At 41.7% G+C, this 14,739-nt stretch overlaps 1 protein-coding gene across 1 annotated transcript; it reads left to right on the plus strand.

Annotated features, from left to right (window-relative positions):
• Positions 1-1,529: 1,529 nt before the first annotated feature.
• On the plus strand, positions 1,530-14,630 carry tnni3k (TNNI3 interacting kinase). The gene is made up of 25 exons (XM_085347413.1): positions 1,530-1,674; positions 1,896-2,004; positions 2,180-2,265; positions 4,200-4,297; positions 4,568-4,678; positions 4,752-4,850; positions 4,947-5,085; positions 5,367-5,511; positions 5,593-5,697; positions 5,790-5,884; positions 5,973-6,122; positions 6,201-6,284; positions 6,370-6,426; positions 6,941-7,033; positions 7,113-7,170; positions 7,266-7,460; positions 8,168-8,272; positions 8,359-8,411; positions 9,587-9,639; positions 10,145-10,277; positions 10,611-10,720; positions 12,164-12,223; positions 12,314-12,483; positions 13,465-13,544; positions 14,544-14,630. The coding sequence occupies exons 1-25, from the start codon at positions 1,530-1,532 to the stop codon at positions 14,621-14,623; spliced, it is 2,613 nt and encodes an 870-aa protein (XP_085203539.1). The 3' UTR covers positions 14,624-14,630.
• The last annotated feature ends 109 nt before the right edge of the window (positions 14,631-14,739 follow it).

The following is a 14,739-nucleotide window of genomic DNA, read 5'->3' on the forward strand; positions in this document are numbered from 1 at the left end:
AACTTCAGCCTTCTGTAAAACTTGATTAAAATGAGACAAATGTGAAATAAAGGACAAAAACAAACCTTGAAAGAGTGCTGTTGCTTTTCTCTCAGTTCAAAGGTGTCTGATTATTCTCTTTTGACCTCTGGCATCAAAGAGGCATTTTCACCCAGAGAACTGCAGCTTACTGTTTCTCATTCAGACCATTCTCTGTTAATCACAGAGATGGTTGTGTGGGAAAATCCCAGCTAATCAGCTGTTTCTGAAATACTCAGACCTGCTTGACTGGCACCAACAACCATGCCACCTTCCAGTACTTAAATCACCTTTCTTCCCCATTTTGATGCTCAGTTTGAACTTCAGCAGGTTGTCTTCACCATGGCTAGGTCCACACGTACACGGGTATTTTTGAAAACGGAGATTTTCCGTTTTCGTTTTAAAAAATAATCCTGTCCACACGTAAACGCAGAAATGAAGGAAAACGCTGCTATGAACATGCCAAAGCAGCAGGTGGCGCTATATTCCTAACCGTGTAGAAATGTTGGCCAATCAGAAGTCTAGAAGCCTCGGTGGGAAATAGTAAACAAAGATGGCGCATAGAAGCAGAACTGAATCCTATGTGTGGAGGGGCAGTAACTGTGTGTATATGTAAGCATTTAAACACTGCAGAGAGTAACAGTAATGGTATTTTGTGTAAGTCCGCCATTGTAGAAATTCATTTCACCGAAACAATAACCTGACGCACAGTGTGACGTCAAAAAAATGCGCACACCTTTGACGCTGGTTTTCTCCGTTTTTCTGGTCCACAGTAAACGCAAAAACGGAGTTTTCAAAAATATCCACCCTGGCAGGAGTTTTTAAAAATCTCCCTTTTCAGTCACCGAAAACGCCGTTTAGGTGTGGACGAAAAGTGCAAAATCTGCGTTTTCAAAAATACCCGGGTACGTGTGGACGTAGAGTTGCTGCCATGTTTTTGCTTTAGATGTTTGTATTAATGAGCAGTTGATTTAATATAGTGGCTGGTTAGTGTATATTTTTAATAATATAGAAAGGTGACAAAACAAAGCAAGATTATAGTCCACCTTAATATTAAATAGTTATAATACTTTTGTATATTTTTTATGAAGTTTATTGTTTTATTGTAGACCCATAATAGTATTTTTTTTTCTCTTTTTTTAAAGTGAGAAATCTGCATACTTATACATCACTGGAGATATTGGATTTTCTTCTTTATTTGAGTTTTTTTTTTTTTCACAGACTGCAGAGTCCAGCAGCATTGCTTCTATTTACTCAGTTTTTCCTCCATCAGTGAAGATCAGCTACAGAAATATATAAAAATAAAACTCCCCCAAAAATAATTTCAATCATTTAAGTCATGTTCAGATTCGTGAGCCACGGGACAGTGGGACACTGTAGGACACCAATCACCTGCTTTGTTTTATACTGTACATATATACACCCAGAGGGGAGAGAGATCAGTTGTCATAGTTGTTAGACATTCCACTCAGTAGTGTTTATTTTTAGCTCATGGCTATGATCCCCTTTTGATGTGGACCTGTGCAATTGTGGCCGAGGGAGAGATTGTGTTCCCGTCTTACTCTAGTTTCTACACCAAACTATACAGCACAGATAAAACAAGAAGGATCCCCTCAATGGGAAATTACAAATCAAGACCATCTCAGACATGTACAGGTAATGACTTTTTTTCCCACATGTATACACATGATTGATAATGAGGTTTGCATTTGAAGGAGGGACGCCCAAGAGGATAAGTTACAGTTTACAGACACTGAAGCTGCAAAAGGCTATGTGTATACTCGGTAGATTGTTGAATATATGCATAGATAATTAGAAATGTAAGATAAAATATTACATTGTTATTAATGTTTCACCTTGATGATGGTGTTATAAAGATGAATGGAAGAAGAAAGTTGGCGAGTCATACTCTGTGATCATTGAGAAGTTGGAAGACGACTTCCAGCTGAAAGACAGCGAGCTGGTGGATCTTAAGCTCGCTTTCAGGTGACAAACTCTTTATATTTCTGTGAGCGATCCAATCTGTATGAGTCACTATAGGAACTACATTTAAGCTGACGTGCACTGTTCCTCTGTTGGAATTCCACCTAGTTTGAATAATTCTCTGTCAGTGGTTTTATATCGTTCACAAGCAGGTGATGTTGATTTTTCTGTGGCTCAGCTCCGATGAAGCTTTTCAGAAGGTGAATGTGAGCTACCGAACAGAGAAGGGGCTGTCGCTGCTGCATCTCTGCTGCGTGTGTGGAGGTATGCATGACTACTAGAGTCTATTAATAACTCCTCAACAAAATGTGATGGTGGAGGGAAGGATTACTGTAGCCTGACGGACATTATTGTTTGTGGTGTAAGCAGCACAGAACTAAACAGAATTGAAATGAACGTACAGTGCTGTGAAAAAGTATTTGCCTCCTTCCTGATTTCTTATTTTTTTGCATACTTGTCACACAAGTTTCAGATTCAATTCAATTCAGTTGTATTTATATTGCACCAAAGAGTCGCCTCAAGTCACTTTATACTGTAAGGTAAAGACCCTGCTAAGAGAGAGATAATTCCAACATCAGATGACCCACTATGAGCACGTGGCTGCAGTGAGATGGGGAATCTCCTTTTTAACATGGAGAACCCTCCAACAGAACCAGGCTCAGGGAGGGGTCGATATCTGCCGTGACTGGTTGGAAGTGATCATCAAACAAAAATAAATATTAGACACAGATTACCTGAGTACATAAAAAGCACAATGACAATAACAAGATTCCATTTATAAAGTGGAAAAAGAAGCCACCAAAACCTGCCTGGCTCTACATGAAGAAGTAACTGCCCCTAAGTCTAGTAACTGTTTTTGTTATAACTGCCATTGAGTCTTTCACAACAGTGTGGAGGAATTTTAGCCCACTCGTCTTTCCAGAATTGATTTAATTGAGTCACACTGGAGAGTTTAAATGGTAAATGGACTGATTCTTATTCAGCGCTTTTCTACTCTCCCGGAGTACTCAAAGTGCTGTATACAACATGCCTCATTCACCCATTCATACAAGCACTTCTAAACACAAGTGCAAACGAAACTACATTCACACTCCGATGAATGCATCGGAGAGCAACTTGGGGTTAGTGTCTTGCCCAAAGATATTTGGCATGCAGACTGGGGAAGCCAAGAATCGAACGACCAACCTTCCGATCAGTAGCTGATCTGCTCCATCACCTGAGCCACAGCCACCCCAAGCACGAAGTTTAAGCATGAACAGTCTGTTTGAGGTTGCCAAAGCATCTCAGTCCGTCCAGCCTTCCACCACTTCTAAACCTTTCAGAGGTGGGTTTGCTGGTGTGTTTCAGATTATTAATCTACGGCATAACCCAGGTGCAACTGAGCTTCAGGGCTGGATATTCTCCTTTGGGATTTTATGGTAGACCAGCATTCATGGTTCCATCAATTACATCAAGTCTTCCAGGTCCTGAAGCAGGAAAGCAACGCCAGACTATAACACTACCACCACCATGCTTGACTGTTGGTATGCTGTGTTAGTTTTACAGCACACGTAAGGAGACTCAAACCTTCCAAAGTCTTGCTTTTGTCTGGTCAGTCCACCAAATATTGGGATATGATACGAGCCTCTGTGTTCATTTGGTCAGCAGTGGTTTTCTCCTTGGAACTTTCCCATCGATGGCATTTTTGCCCAGTCTCCTATTGTTGAATATTCTTCATTTGTGGATAATGGCTCTCGCTGTGGTTTGCTGCAATCCCAAAGCCTTAGAAATGACTTTGTAGCCCTTTCTTTAGATCATAGCTGTGCTGGGGTCACTGTGCTGCTTTTTCAGAGGTTTTTCCAACTACTTAAGTGATTTCCTGATTCAGCGGATCTGGCAGTAATCCAGTTTGGGTGTGGCAAGTGAAATTGTATTTGAATTTGTATTCACTTGAGTTAACTGTGTCTAATATTAAATTTAAGTTTAATGATCTGAAATATATATGCAGAGAACTAAGAAATGAAGATGGGGTTAAATACTTTATCACATCACTGTACATAAAGGTTAAATATAGACGATAATAATGCAACTAAAGGCTAGAACTGTGGTTTCTCTAGTTTTTCATTCCAGTCCACCCTGTTATTTCATTTGCAGTAAATATAATGTTTTGTTGAAAGGAGATATTTCACTGGTGCATAATGTGACATATTTGTGTCCAGGGAACAAGGCCCATATGCGCACCCTGATACTCAAAGGCCTGCGTCCTTCAAGACTGACCAGGAATGGATTCACTGCTCTCCACCTGGCTGCTTACAAGGTGCAGAGAAGCAAAGGGCAGTAACGTAAATTTCAAGGTGGAACCATGTCCATGTCTTGCTTTTGTTATGCTATATGTTATCTGGTTGATAGCGTTCTAAATTTTTACCACATGGTGGAGTGCAAGTGCACACAAAGGTACCATGGACATAGCTTCATGTTTTTAGTTATTAATTGTGATAATACTGCAGATTAAAAATGACATATGCTTATATTGAACCCTGCAGGATCTGTGGAAATGCAGTATTACTGTTTTATTTGCATGCTGCAGGATAATGCTGAGCTAGTGACTGCGCTTCTCCATGGTGGGTCAGATGTGCAGCAGTTGGGATACGGTGCTCTCACAGCCCTTCATGTTGCCACACTGGCCGGGCATCATGAGGTGAGAGAAAATCATCAGCCGTTATGGACCGTGTTGATTTCGTTCCTTGACCTGTGGCTATTTCCACCTCCAGGCTGCAGACATACTTCTACAGCACGGAGCCTATGTTAACGTTCAGGATGCTGTCTTTTTTACCCCACTGCACATTGCTTCCTACAATGGCCACGAGCAGGTAAACTCCTCATGTTAAACTTCATGTGGGGACAGCATCTTTGTAAACACCTGTATTTGTACTCTGGGCTTCTTCTGGTCCTCTCCTGTTTTGTAGGTGACGAAGCTGCTGCTGAAGTTTGGGGCAGATGTGAATGCAAGTGGTGAGGTGGGTGATCGCCCTCTGCATCTGGCTGCTGCCAAGGGCTTTCTTGGTATTGTCAAACTGCTGCTGAGTGAGGGAAGCAAAACTAACGGTAGGACCCGAGACCTTGAGAGAGCTCTGATCAAAATTGACATGGGTTGATGGTCTGTAAGAGAAACTTGATGGTTGATATATTGATACAAAAGCATTTACAAAGCTCGCACACAAGAATTTCACTCACATGTGCTGTACCAATGTACCTGCACATGTGATGTGACAATAAAAGTGATTTGATTTGATTTGATTTAAGCTTTTTCCTTCTTCAGAAGCCACAGAGAAGCTACTTGAATTCTAAATTTGAATTTCCTCTAACATTTGTATTCTCCCCACCAGTAAATGCCCAAGACAATGAAGATCACGTCCCCCTCCACTTCTGTGCTCGTTTTGGTCACCATGAAGTTGTCCGCTTTCTTCTGCAGGGCAGCTTTGATGTACAGCCTCACTCTGTGAACATCTACGGGGATACGCCGTTACACTTGTAAATCATCTGCAGTGTTAGAGGTCTTCTCTGAGTTTTTGGTACATGACATGAATTGCAATGAATGCTATGTTTCATCAGGGCCTGCTACAACGGCAAATTCACAGCCGTGAAGGAGTTAATACAGTACTCTGGTACAGACAGTCTTTCAAAGGAGAACATATTCAGTGAAACAGCACTTCACAGGTATATTTAGCTTAATTTATAGTGTGCAAAAACACATTTCACAGCTAACGTATTGCTCTGAGGTGATGTTAAATTCATATCTCATGTCACAGTGCATGCACCTACGGGAAAGATCTGGAGATGGTCAAATTCTTGTTGAGCCAGAGTGCCATGAGCATCAACTATCAGGGCAGAGATGGACACACAGGTGAGACCTCGTTTACTAATTGATTTATTAATTTCTTTACAGTGCACTGAGTTTCATTATTATCTGTGTGTCTTGTGGTGTTGTTTAGCTCTGCACAGTGCCTGTTTCCATGGCCATATCCGCCTGGTACAATTCTTGCTGGACAGTGGTGCAGACATGAACCTTGTCGCCTGCGACCCCAGCAGGTCCAGTGGAGAGAAAGACGAACAGACATGCCTCATGTGGGCTTATGAAAAAGGTCTGCTTAGACTATTATGAGCTCAGCAAGCTTGGAAAGCTGAAATAAATGTTGCTGCTCACTTACTATTTTTTCCAGGTCACGATGCCATAGTCACCTTATTAAAACACTACAAACGTCCAGATGACTCTCCTTGCAATGAGTACTCTCAGCCAGGAGGGGGTTAGTCACCACTTGAAATATATTATCTGGATTAAAATCCCCACATAATCTCCTGTTAATGTGTCTGAACATGCATCTCTTCCAGATGGCTCCTACGTCTCTGTTCCGTCTCCTCTAGGAAAGATCAAAAGCATGACTAAAGGTACTGAGGTGGAGTGAAGCACAGCTGATTTCCAACATCGCTGACAGCTCACGAGGCAGTGCACGCCACGTCTGCTGCCAAACGAAGGGGTTTAGCTGCTGATAATAACACTTGGTGTCTTTTGCTGTGAAATTGGGGGTGGTGTAAACTACAGATGCGTCTCCAGCATAATAAATTGATATGAATATGATAAAACACAGCTTGAAACTGTGTAAATATCAACGTTTGAAATTGGAAAGCTACATTTCAGGGAATGATATAAAGGTGTCAAATGTTTTACTCATGCCAAAATTAATTGATTTAAATGTATTTTAATTGCTATACATGCTATATGTGCCATCTATCCTGTGACCATTATAAGAATGTTATTTGATTTAAACCTTTGCAATGGTCTTAAAATAACACATCAAAATAAAGTGTGTCTATTGCAGGTTCAACAGGAAAATGTGCAGGCATTTAACATAAGCAACATTGTGCCTTGTAGGGTTAATGATTATTTAAATTTTCTTTTCAGAGAAAGCAGAAGTTCTTGTGCTCAGGGCCAGTCTTCCATCTCACTTCCACCTACAGCTGTCTGAGCTGGAGTTTAATGAAATTATTGGATCGGGTGAGTCTATTTCCTGTTGTTTTCTCCCCCCCATCTAATGTGCTTACAGATCTGATATTATTATGTGTGTCCCACACAGGCTCCTTTGGAAGAGTCTACAAAGGCAAATGTAGAAATAAAATTGTCGCCATAAAGCGGTATTTATTCACACAGCTGACGATATGCTTTTGGATTCATCTATTAGAAGGTGGAAAGATCTAATTGACCCTTGAATCTTTAATGTTTTCTGTAGTTATCGAGCGAACACGTACTGTTCAAAGTCAGATGTAGATATGTTCTGCAGAGAGGTTTCCATCCTCTGTTGCCTCAATCATCCCTGTATCATCCAGTTTGTGGGAGCATGTCTGGACGACCCCAGTCAGTTTGCCATCGTTACCCAGTATGTGTCTGGAGGCTCATTGTTCTCCCTGCTGCATGAGCAGAAGAGGTGAGGAAGTTTTTGTGAGTTATTTTGGGAATTATCATGTCTTAGCAATTTACCTGAAACCTTAACCATACACTACTACTTAACTCTAACCTGGATAGCATAAGTTAAGAATCCCAATATGGGCCTTTACTTTTTGTCTCTAGACTTTGAACATTCTGACTGAGTAAATCGATTTGTGCCAGAACAACATAAATATATAAAGTATGCACACACAAACCCAAACAGTTCAGTTAGAGCTCTCCCCTTCTTCATGCACCATTACCGAGTCATCTTTGCCATTACATACAAACTCAGCATTATAGATGTTACATACGTTCTACTATCTATTTCTAGTAATCTACTTCCAAATTAAAAAAGGAATCCTAAATAACTTAGTAGAACTCTGGTGCAGTGAAGTAAGTAATAATCGTCCTTATAAACAGGTTGTAAAAAGAGGTCAGACTACTTTAGGTAGTTACTTTGAGGGGTGTGCACGGCGCAGTTGACTATTTCGGGTCCCATTATCATCCTCGGAAGTGTCCCCTCACCAGTCTCTTCCCCTCAGCCTGAATCATCATTGATCCAGATGAAGTGTTCTGCTAACTGTGTGGCCAGGTGATGTCTTTATAGGCTGTCCTATTGATCTGTGTAAAGAGCTGTGTGTGATTGGCAGGGGTCATTGATCTAGTACTAAGTGGTTGCTGCTTTAATGATGTGTCAATGGACAGGCTTATCGACCTGCAGTCCAAGCTCATCATTGCCATTGATGTGGCCAAGGGCATGGAGTACCTGCACAACCTCACACAGCCTATTATCCACAGGGACCTCAACAGGTAGGTGCCACAGTGGAAACGTATGTGCTGGAATGGAATTGGAGAATAACTGTTGTCACTGCAAATAATACATGTCTTCCTTCCAGTCACAATATTCTGCTATATGAGGATGGACACGCAGTGGTGGCTGATTTCGGAGGTGAGGCCATAGATGATGTTTTCTTTATTCTTTTCTATTTGTCCAACTAAAATGTTACAAATGTTATTAGCAACAAATAAAATAACTTCCAGTAACGTGATAAATGTAAATGCTATAAGAACTTTTCCAATCATAAGCTGATTTAAAAGGTCTACCTTCCCGACTTGGTTTTCAGTCGCAAAAAACACGAGGAGAGCTGGTTGTAAAATTAGCATTGACCCATCAGCAGGACCGGTAGCTACTCCTTTGTGCAAGAAGGAACTGCCAGAGCTCCGCAAACATGACCTCCACTAGGCTGCTCTTGCATATTTCTGAAGCGAATAGGCGCCATTGGTGGACCGGCCAGTTGGGTTATTTTCTGGAAAATACCAGTGGAGCTACACGGTGATGGGGTTCAGCACAGATCCCACTAAAGGAAGTTGTTTCATGCTAATGGAGTCGATGTCCAACAGTTTGATTAGAAACATGCGTATGAGGAAACTGGTTGAGGCTGTTTTCTGGGCTCTGGGAGTGCTCCTCCTGTTTCTCTTTTCACAAAGCAGATACTGGTCCTCCTGCTGGGTTAATGGGCTCCCAGTGTTGCTTCCATACTCTTGAAACCGTGTTGGAAGACTCAGCAAACCTTCTTAAAAAAATGTATTAGATAAAAGTTGTCTTGCGAGACTGCATTAGGGATTTTAAAAAACTCATCTAAAAAGCTAGCAGAGGCTTGATGGCTAATTTCTCGCTTTAATTTTGCAGCAGTGGTTAAAATTAGTAAGTTTAGCCTTGAAAAAAAATGAAGGGCTAGCACTCATTTAACTCAAAATAAAAATAAAAAAAAAGTCCTACAAACAATAAAAGATTTGGTTCCAGGCTGGTCAATGCTGACACTTTCTACTGTTCCTACGAACAGATCAGATCCATCCACTGAACCGAGGTTTGATGGCCCAGAGCTCCAGTCGAGCATATACATTTTTAACCAGTCCATCAGAAAAGTTTATTAACAATAAAATCTGCTCTTGATCTGTTCAGCACACTTAGCCTGACTTGGTCTGTAATGACGAGTAGCTCAATACTTATCTAATTCTAGGTTCACTTACCCAGGAACACTTGTGCACTTGTGCTGCTGTTACTTTTCATTTTTCAGCCTGTAAATTGCGTGATGTTATAAATGTCGTTGCCTCTCTCTGCAGAATCCAGATTTCTACAGTCTGTTGAAGAGGACAACATGACCAAGCAGCCAGGGGTCAGTGCTGTTTGCTCTTTCACGTTTACTTGATGACAGGTGCAAATTCTCATGGAATGAGTTTTCTCCCCTCTTTAGCCAAATAACTCTGACACCATCTGCAGCATCCATGAAAGACTGAGTGACTTTCAAAATTTAAAGATAAAAAGTATAAGCTGTTGTTTTGTTGGACTTCAAGTGAGTGCTTTCTCTGGCAACTGCCATCAATTATCTGCCAGCTAAAAAAGAAAAGTGCCTTCATGCAGAATTTGTATGAATGTGCTGACTCAATCCTGCACAGTGCTTGGCCTGCAGTTTGGTGTTAAGTGTGTTTCATCTCCGGGGAGCTGCCTGTTATGATGATCTACTTGCCCTTGCTGGGACACAGCGTTTATGGTTTTAATTGGGCTTCATTTTGTTTGCATACGTGTGTGCTGCCATTAAAGTAGACCAAATTTTAAAAATACACGTCCGTCCTCACCTCTTGAGCTTTCAACAACCTTTATCTCCACATGTGTTTTGGCAGAACCTGCGCTGGATGGCTCCTGAGGTGTTCACCCAGTGCACTCGCTACTCAGTGAAGGCGGACATGTTCAGCTACGCCCTCTGTCTGTGGGAGCTGCTGACAGGAGAAATTCCCTTTGCTCACCTGAAGCCTGGTCATTTTTCATCAAATGAGTTCAAACAGAAGTTAAATCAGTGACATCTCGTATTGCAAAATTAGTGCCCGATCCATACATTAGCCAAAAGACTGTCCACGTGGTATTTTAGAGTTTTCAGACTTTTCAAGAAAACATTCAGTAAATGCAAAGACATGAGCTAGCTCATCACCTCAGTGCAGAAATGTCTGATAATTAGCAGTAAACAAAGCATGCATACATTCTACTTGCACTACAAACAAATACTAACCACCACAAAAGTAAAATAGATCACAAAAGCAGTTCAGATAACACTTTTTACAGCTGAATTTAAGATATTTGTTTTGTCCTTAGCTGCTGCAGCAGCAGACATGGCCTATCATCACATCCGGCCTCCTATTGGTTACTCCATTCCCAAACCCATCTCTGCACTTCTGATGAGGGGCTGGAACTCCTGCCCAGAGGTAAACGGCCTGATTGTGCTGAGAAGTAATTACTCGGATAATAATAATGGATTGCATTTATATAGCGCTTTTCGGGACCCCTCAAAGCGCTTTGATGCCACTATTCATTCACTCTCACATTCACACACTGGTGGAGGCAGCTACGGTTGTAGCCACAGCTGCCCTGGGGCAGACTGACAGAAGCGAGGCTGCCATATCGCGCCATCGGCCCCTCTGGCCATCACCAGTAGGCGGTAGGTGAAGTGCCTTGCCCAAGGACACAACGACCGAGACTGTCCGAGCGGGGCTCGAACCGGCGACCTTCCGATTACAAGGCGAACACCCAACTCTTCAGCCACGATCGCCCCGCAACTTGTTCTTAAATTACAGCTCGTCAGGATATACTCAACTATTAAGAGCTTTATTGTATTAAAATCTAAAATACTATGATGTCATCCATATTATATCAGCCATTACTATATAAACATAATAAGGCTGTGAGAGTCACAGGATGCTGAGTCAGCTGCTCCTTCAGTGCACAAGCAGCAGTAATGAATGAGAGAAGCTGATCCCCAGATGACAGATTATTGCATCGCTGTTCACATCTAGGAGTACTCAGGACACTGATGATCCTCCCTCTGTGCTGTGGTGTTTATAACTAGCTGGGATTCCTCTTCTTTTCTTCCCCTTAATGTTATCACACGGCTGATCATGCGGGCACATTTTCCTCTCAGTGGTACATCGACTTCCTGTTTGCTAACTAGTTATCTGTTTACTTTTGTGATCTGCTTGTCCCACTTCAACGTCATGAAAGCATTTATTTAACAAGAGCAGGCTGCCACAGGATCTTACATGCAGGCTTCTCTCCTGGTGCCTCACCTGTGCAGTACACTGGTTCTCACGTGGTTTTCACACTGGGACATGCTGTACTGTAGATTTCCAGATGAACGGCCGTGACATCTGTGTAATTTAAACTTGTTGAAAGTGCAAACTGTTGCTTTTGAAACATACATATGTACATTTTTTTTAAATTTCCTAAAGTTAATAATAAATTTCTGTAAAACCTTTTGAAAACATAATGTAGGGAAAAGGTTTTTAAAAACGTGTATTCCATTTTTATATATCTTTAAGTGTTTCCTAAATGTTATCCTACATTTGTTTTGGTCTTGGCTTCAGTCATTGACATGCAGACAGACGCTCTCTCTGGATGTGATGTATAATTGAACAGCTTTGCAGGGTGGCAGTGTTTGTTCTCTTACAGCGAGGCGAGAGATCTGAGGGCTGCTTTTAAAAGCACAGGTCACCTTTGCCTCGTGTGTGGGTGGACTAAAATAAGCAGAATATACACGCCAGTTTTGGAGAGAATACACCTGTGCATCTTTTTGGGGATAGGCCTGATGCATGTCTGAGTGTTTATAAAAATGCTAAAATAAATATAGTTTCTTTTTTCTTTTGAAATTTTAGGACAGGCCTGAATTCTCTGAAGTGGTTTCCAGCCTGGAGGAATGCCTGTGCAATGTTGAGGTACATAATCTGCCACATATAATTAAATGCCTTCTGCTGTGCATGACATGCATGTTGTAATAATTACATTTTCTCTATTATGTATCACAGCTGATGTCTCCAGCTTCCAGTAACAGTAGCGGCTCCCTCTCTCCCTCCTCCTCGTCTGACTGTCTGCTCGGGCGAGGAGGACCCGGCCGGAGCCACGTGGCCGCCCTGCGCTCTCGTTTTGAACTCGAGTATGCTCTCAACACTCGCGCCTATGCTTTCTGGACCCAGAGGTAAGACAACTCGAGCGTCTCCTTAAACAGGTGGGAATAATTTACTGCACAGTAACCACACTCGCACTCATTTGGTCCTCTGCTGCTGGCCAAAGCCCACTGGGGTTAATATCTTAATTCTCTAACATTTCTTTCTGGCTAAGATGGACGCGTTTTCTTTAGTTTGCTAGCTTTCTAAGTTTCTGATTGCTCCTTTGAGAGCACATCCCTGCCAAGGCCATAAAGAAAGTGGATCTCGAGCCAAACCAATATTTAGAAAAGGCCAGTTTTGAGATGAAAATATACAACAATGTATATGTGAGTATATACAATAAAAACATGTCTGGGCTTATTCGACAAGAACATGTGATGTAAAAGCAAATCCTGTAAACACTTTCAACAACTGTCATGCTGATAACAAGCAGGCAAATTGAGCAACTCCATTCAGTGGGGAGTAGAGTTGCTCGGATACCAACCAGGAAGCAAAGGAAAGCAAATGTAATAAAACAGTCCTGTCATTCTGACTGTGAAGGAAGGCCTCTGTTAGACACTTGTCTTTGAGCTTGTTTGTGTGTGTGCATGAGAAGAGTGAGAGCCTGGTAACAGTCAATATGGAGTACTGAAATTAGACAAGGCCCTCTTTGTAAATATTGTCCTACAAAAAAAAAAACTCCTCTGCAACTTTCAGCCACATTTAGTGTCATGTTTCACAGATCGTAAATATATTGTAAAAAACTTCAGAAATCGGAGCAATGAAGTCAAATTCCTTAACCTAAATAACCTTTTCCTATTATTATGTCTCCTTATTATGAGCTGGGGTTGCACATTTATACCTGTCATGAATTTTGTATACAGCACACCTGCAGAGTATTGAGTTTCTTTGCTTGGAGCTGCCTTCGTCTCATCTGTCTTTCTCCCTGTAAATGCAGCAGTATATATTCCAAAGTATTGTTTTCCAGTAGATTAATGAACAAATGCTGAGGATGTTCTTTTTAATTTCAGTGAGCAGCGCAGAGCATCTGGGGGGCTTTCACTGGAGGAACTAAGAAGGAGCATGCAGTTCTCTCCCATCGATCGAAATGGTTTGTGTGCATAACACAGAGTCAGTAACACTGTATGATTACACAAATTACTTTTTAAGTAGATCTCTTGCATTTCAAAACTTTTGTGTTAGTGCTTGTCATCATTCTGAACTTGAATGTGGCCCAATTTTTAACCCGTTTTTAAAGCGGCTGGTTTGGTATACAGTCACTGGCCACTGCATTAGGTGCACCTGCTGATGCAATGCAAACCTCTAATCAACCAAGCAAATACATTTAGGCATGTAGACATGTTAAAGCGGACCTGCTAAAATTCAAACCGACCATTAGATTGATGAAGAAAGGTGACTGAAGTGATTTTGAATGTGGCATGGTTTGTTGGTGCCAGACTGCCTAATTATTTTCAAAGCTGCCGATTTACTGGGATTTTCTCACACAACCATCTCAAGGGTTTATAGAGAATGACCTGGAAAAAACAGAAAATACCCAGTGAGAGGCAGTTATATGGGTAAAATGCTGTGTTGGTGCCAGGCGTCAGAGGAGAATGGCGTGACAGGAAGGCAACAGGAACACAGATAACCGCTTATCGATCGTTGCTCAAGAGTTGGCAGTTCGTCTTGTAATCGGAAGGTTGCCGGTTCGAGCCCCGACTCCGACAGTCTCGGTTGTTGTGTCCTTGGGCGAGACACTTCACCCCAGTGTCCGGCAGCCTCGCCTCTGTCAGCTGTGGCTACAATGTAGCTGCCATCACCAGTGTGTGAATGTGTGGATGACTGAATGTAGTGTATACAGGCCATTTACCATTGCAGCAAAGAGCCTATAACAACAGAGAGAGTCACATTGTTGGTAGACAAGTATGAAACTGTTTCCTTGAGTCAGCTTGTTGAATCTATGGCCTGAAGACTTAAGACAGTTTTGATGGCAAAAAAGAAGAATTCTAGCAAGGTGTATCTAATGAATTGGCCCATCAGCCCTTGAACTGTTATTTGTCCTTCTTAACCACCACATTAAAAAAAAAATCCTTGTTGTTCTCATCCTCAGGGTATGTGTCTGATCCCATGAGCACCATGAGATTCTGTTCCTCCCTCAGCAGCAGCGGCAGCTTTGAGGAAAGTAACTGAACCCTCCCCGAGCTCCAGACTCTGTTATTATCATCTTATTAATACAGATAGTTGTGTATTTTGTGACATTTTTGATGTAATAAATAAATCTGTAGAAACTGCATATGATGATAATT

This window comes from Diplotaxodon limnothrissa, linkage group LG23, assembly GCF_057381915.1.
Source record: "Diplotaxodon limnothrissa isolate DT_005_m linkage group LG23, D_limnothrissa_male_GT1.1, whole genome shotgun sequence".
Taxonomy (NCBI): Eukaryota; Metazoa; Chordata; class Actinopteri; order Cichliformes; family Cichlidae; genus Diplotaxodon; species Diplotaxodon limnothrissa.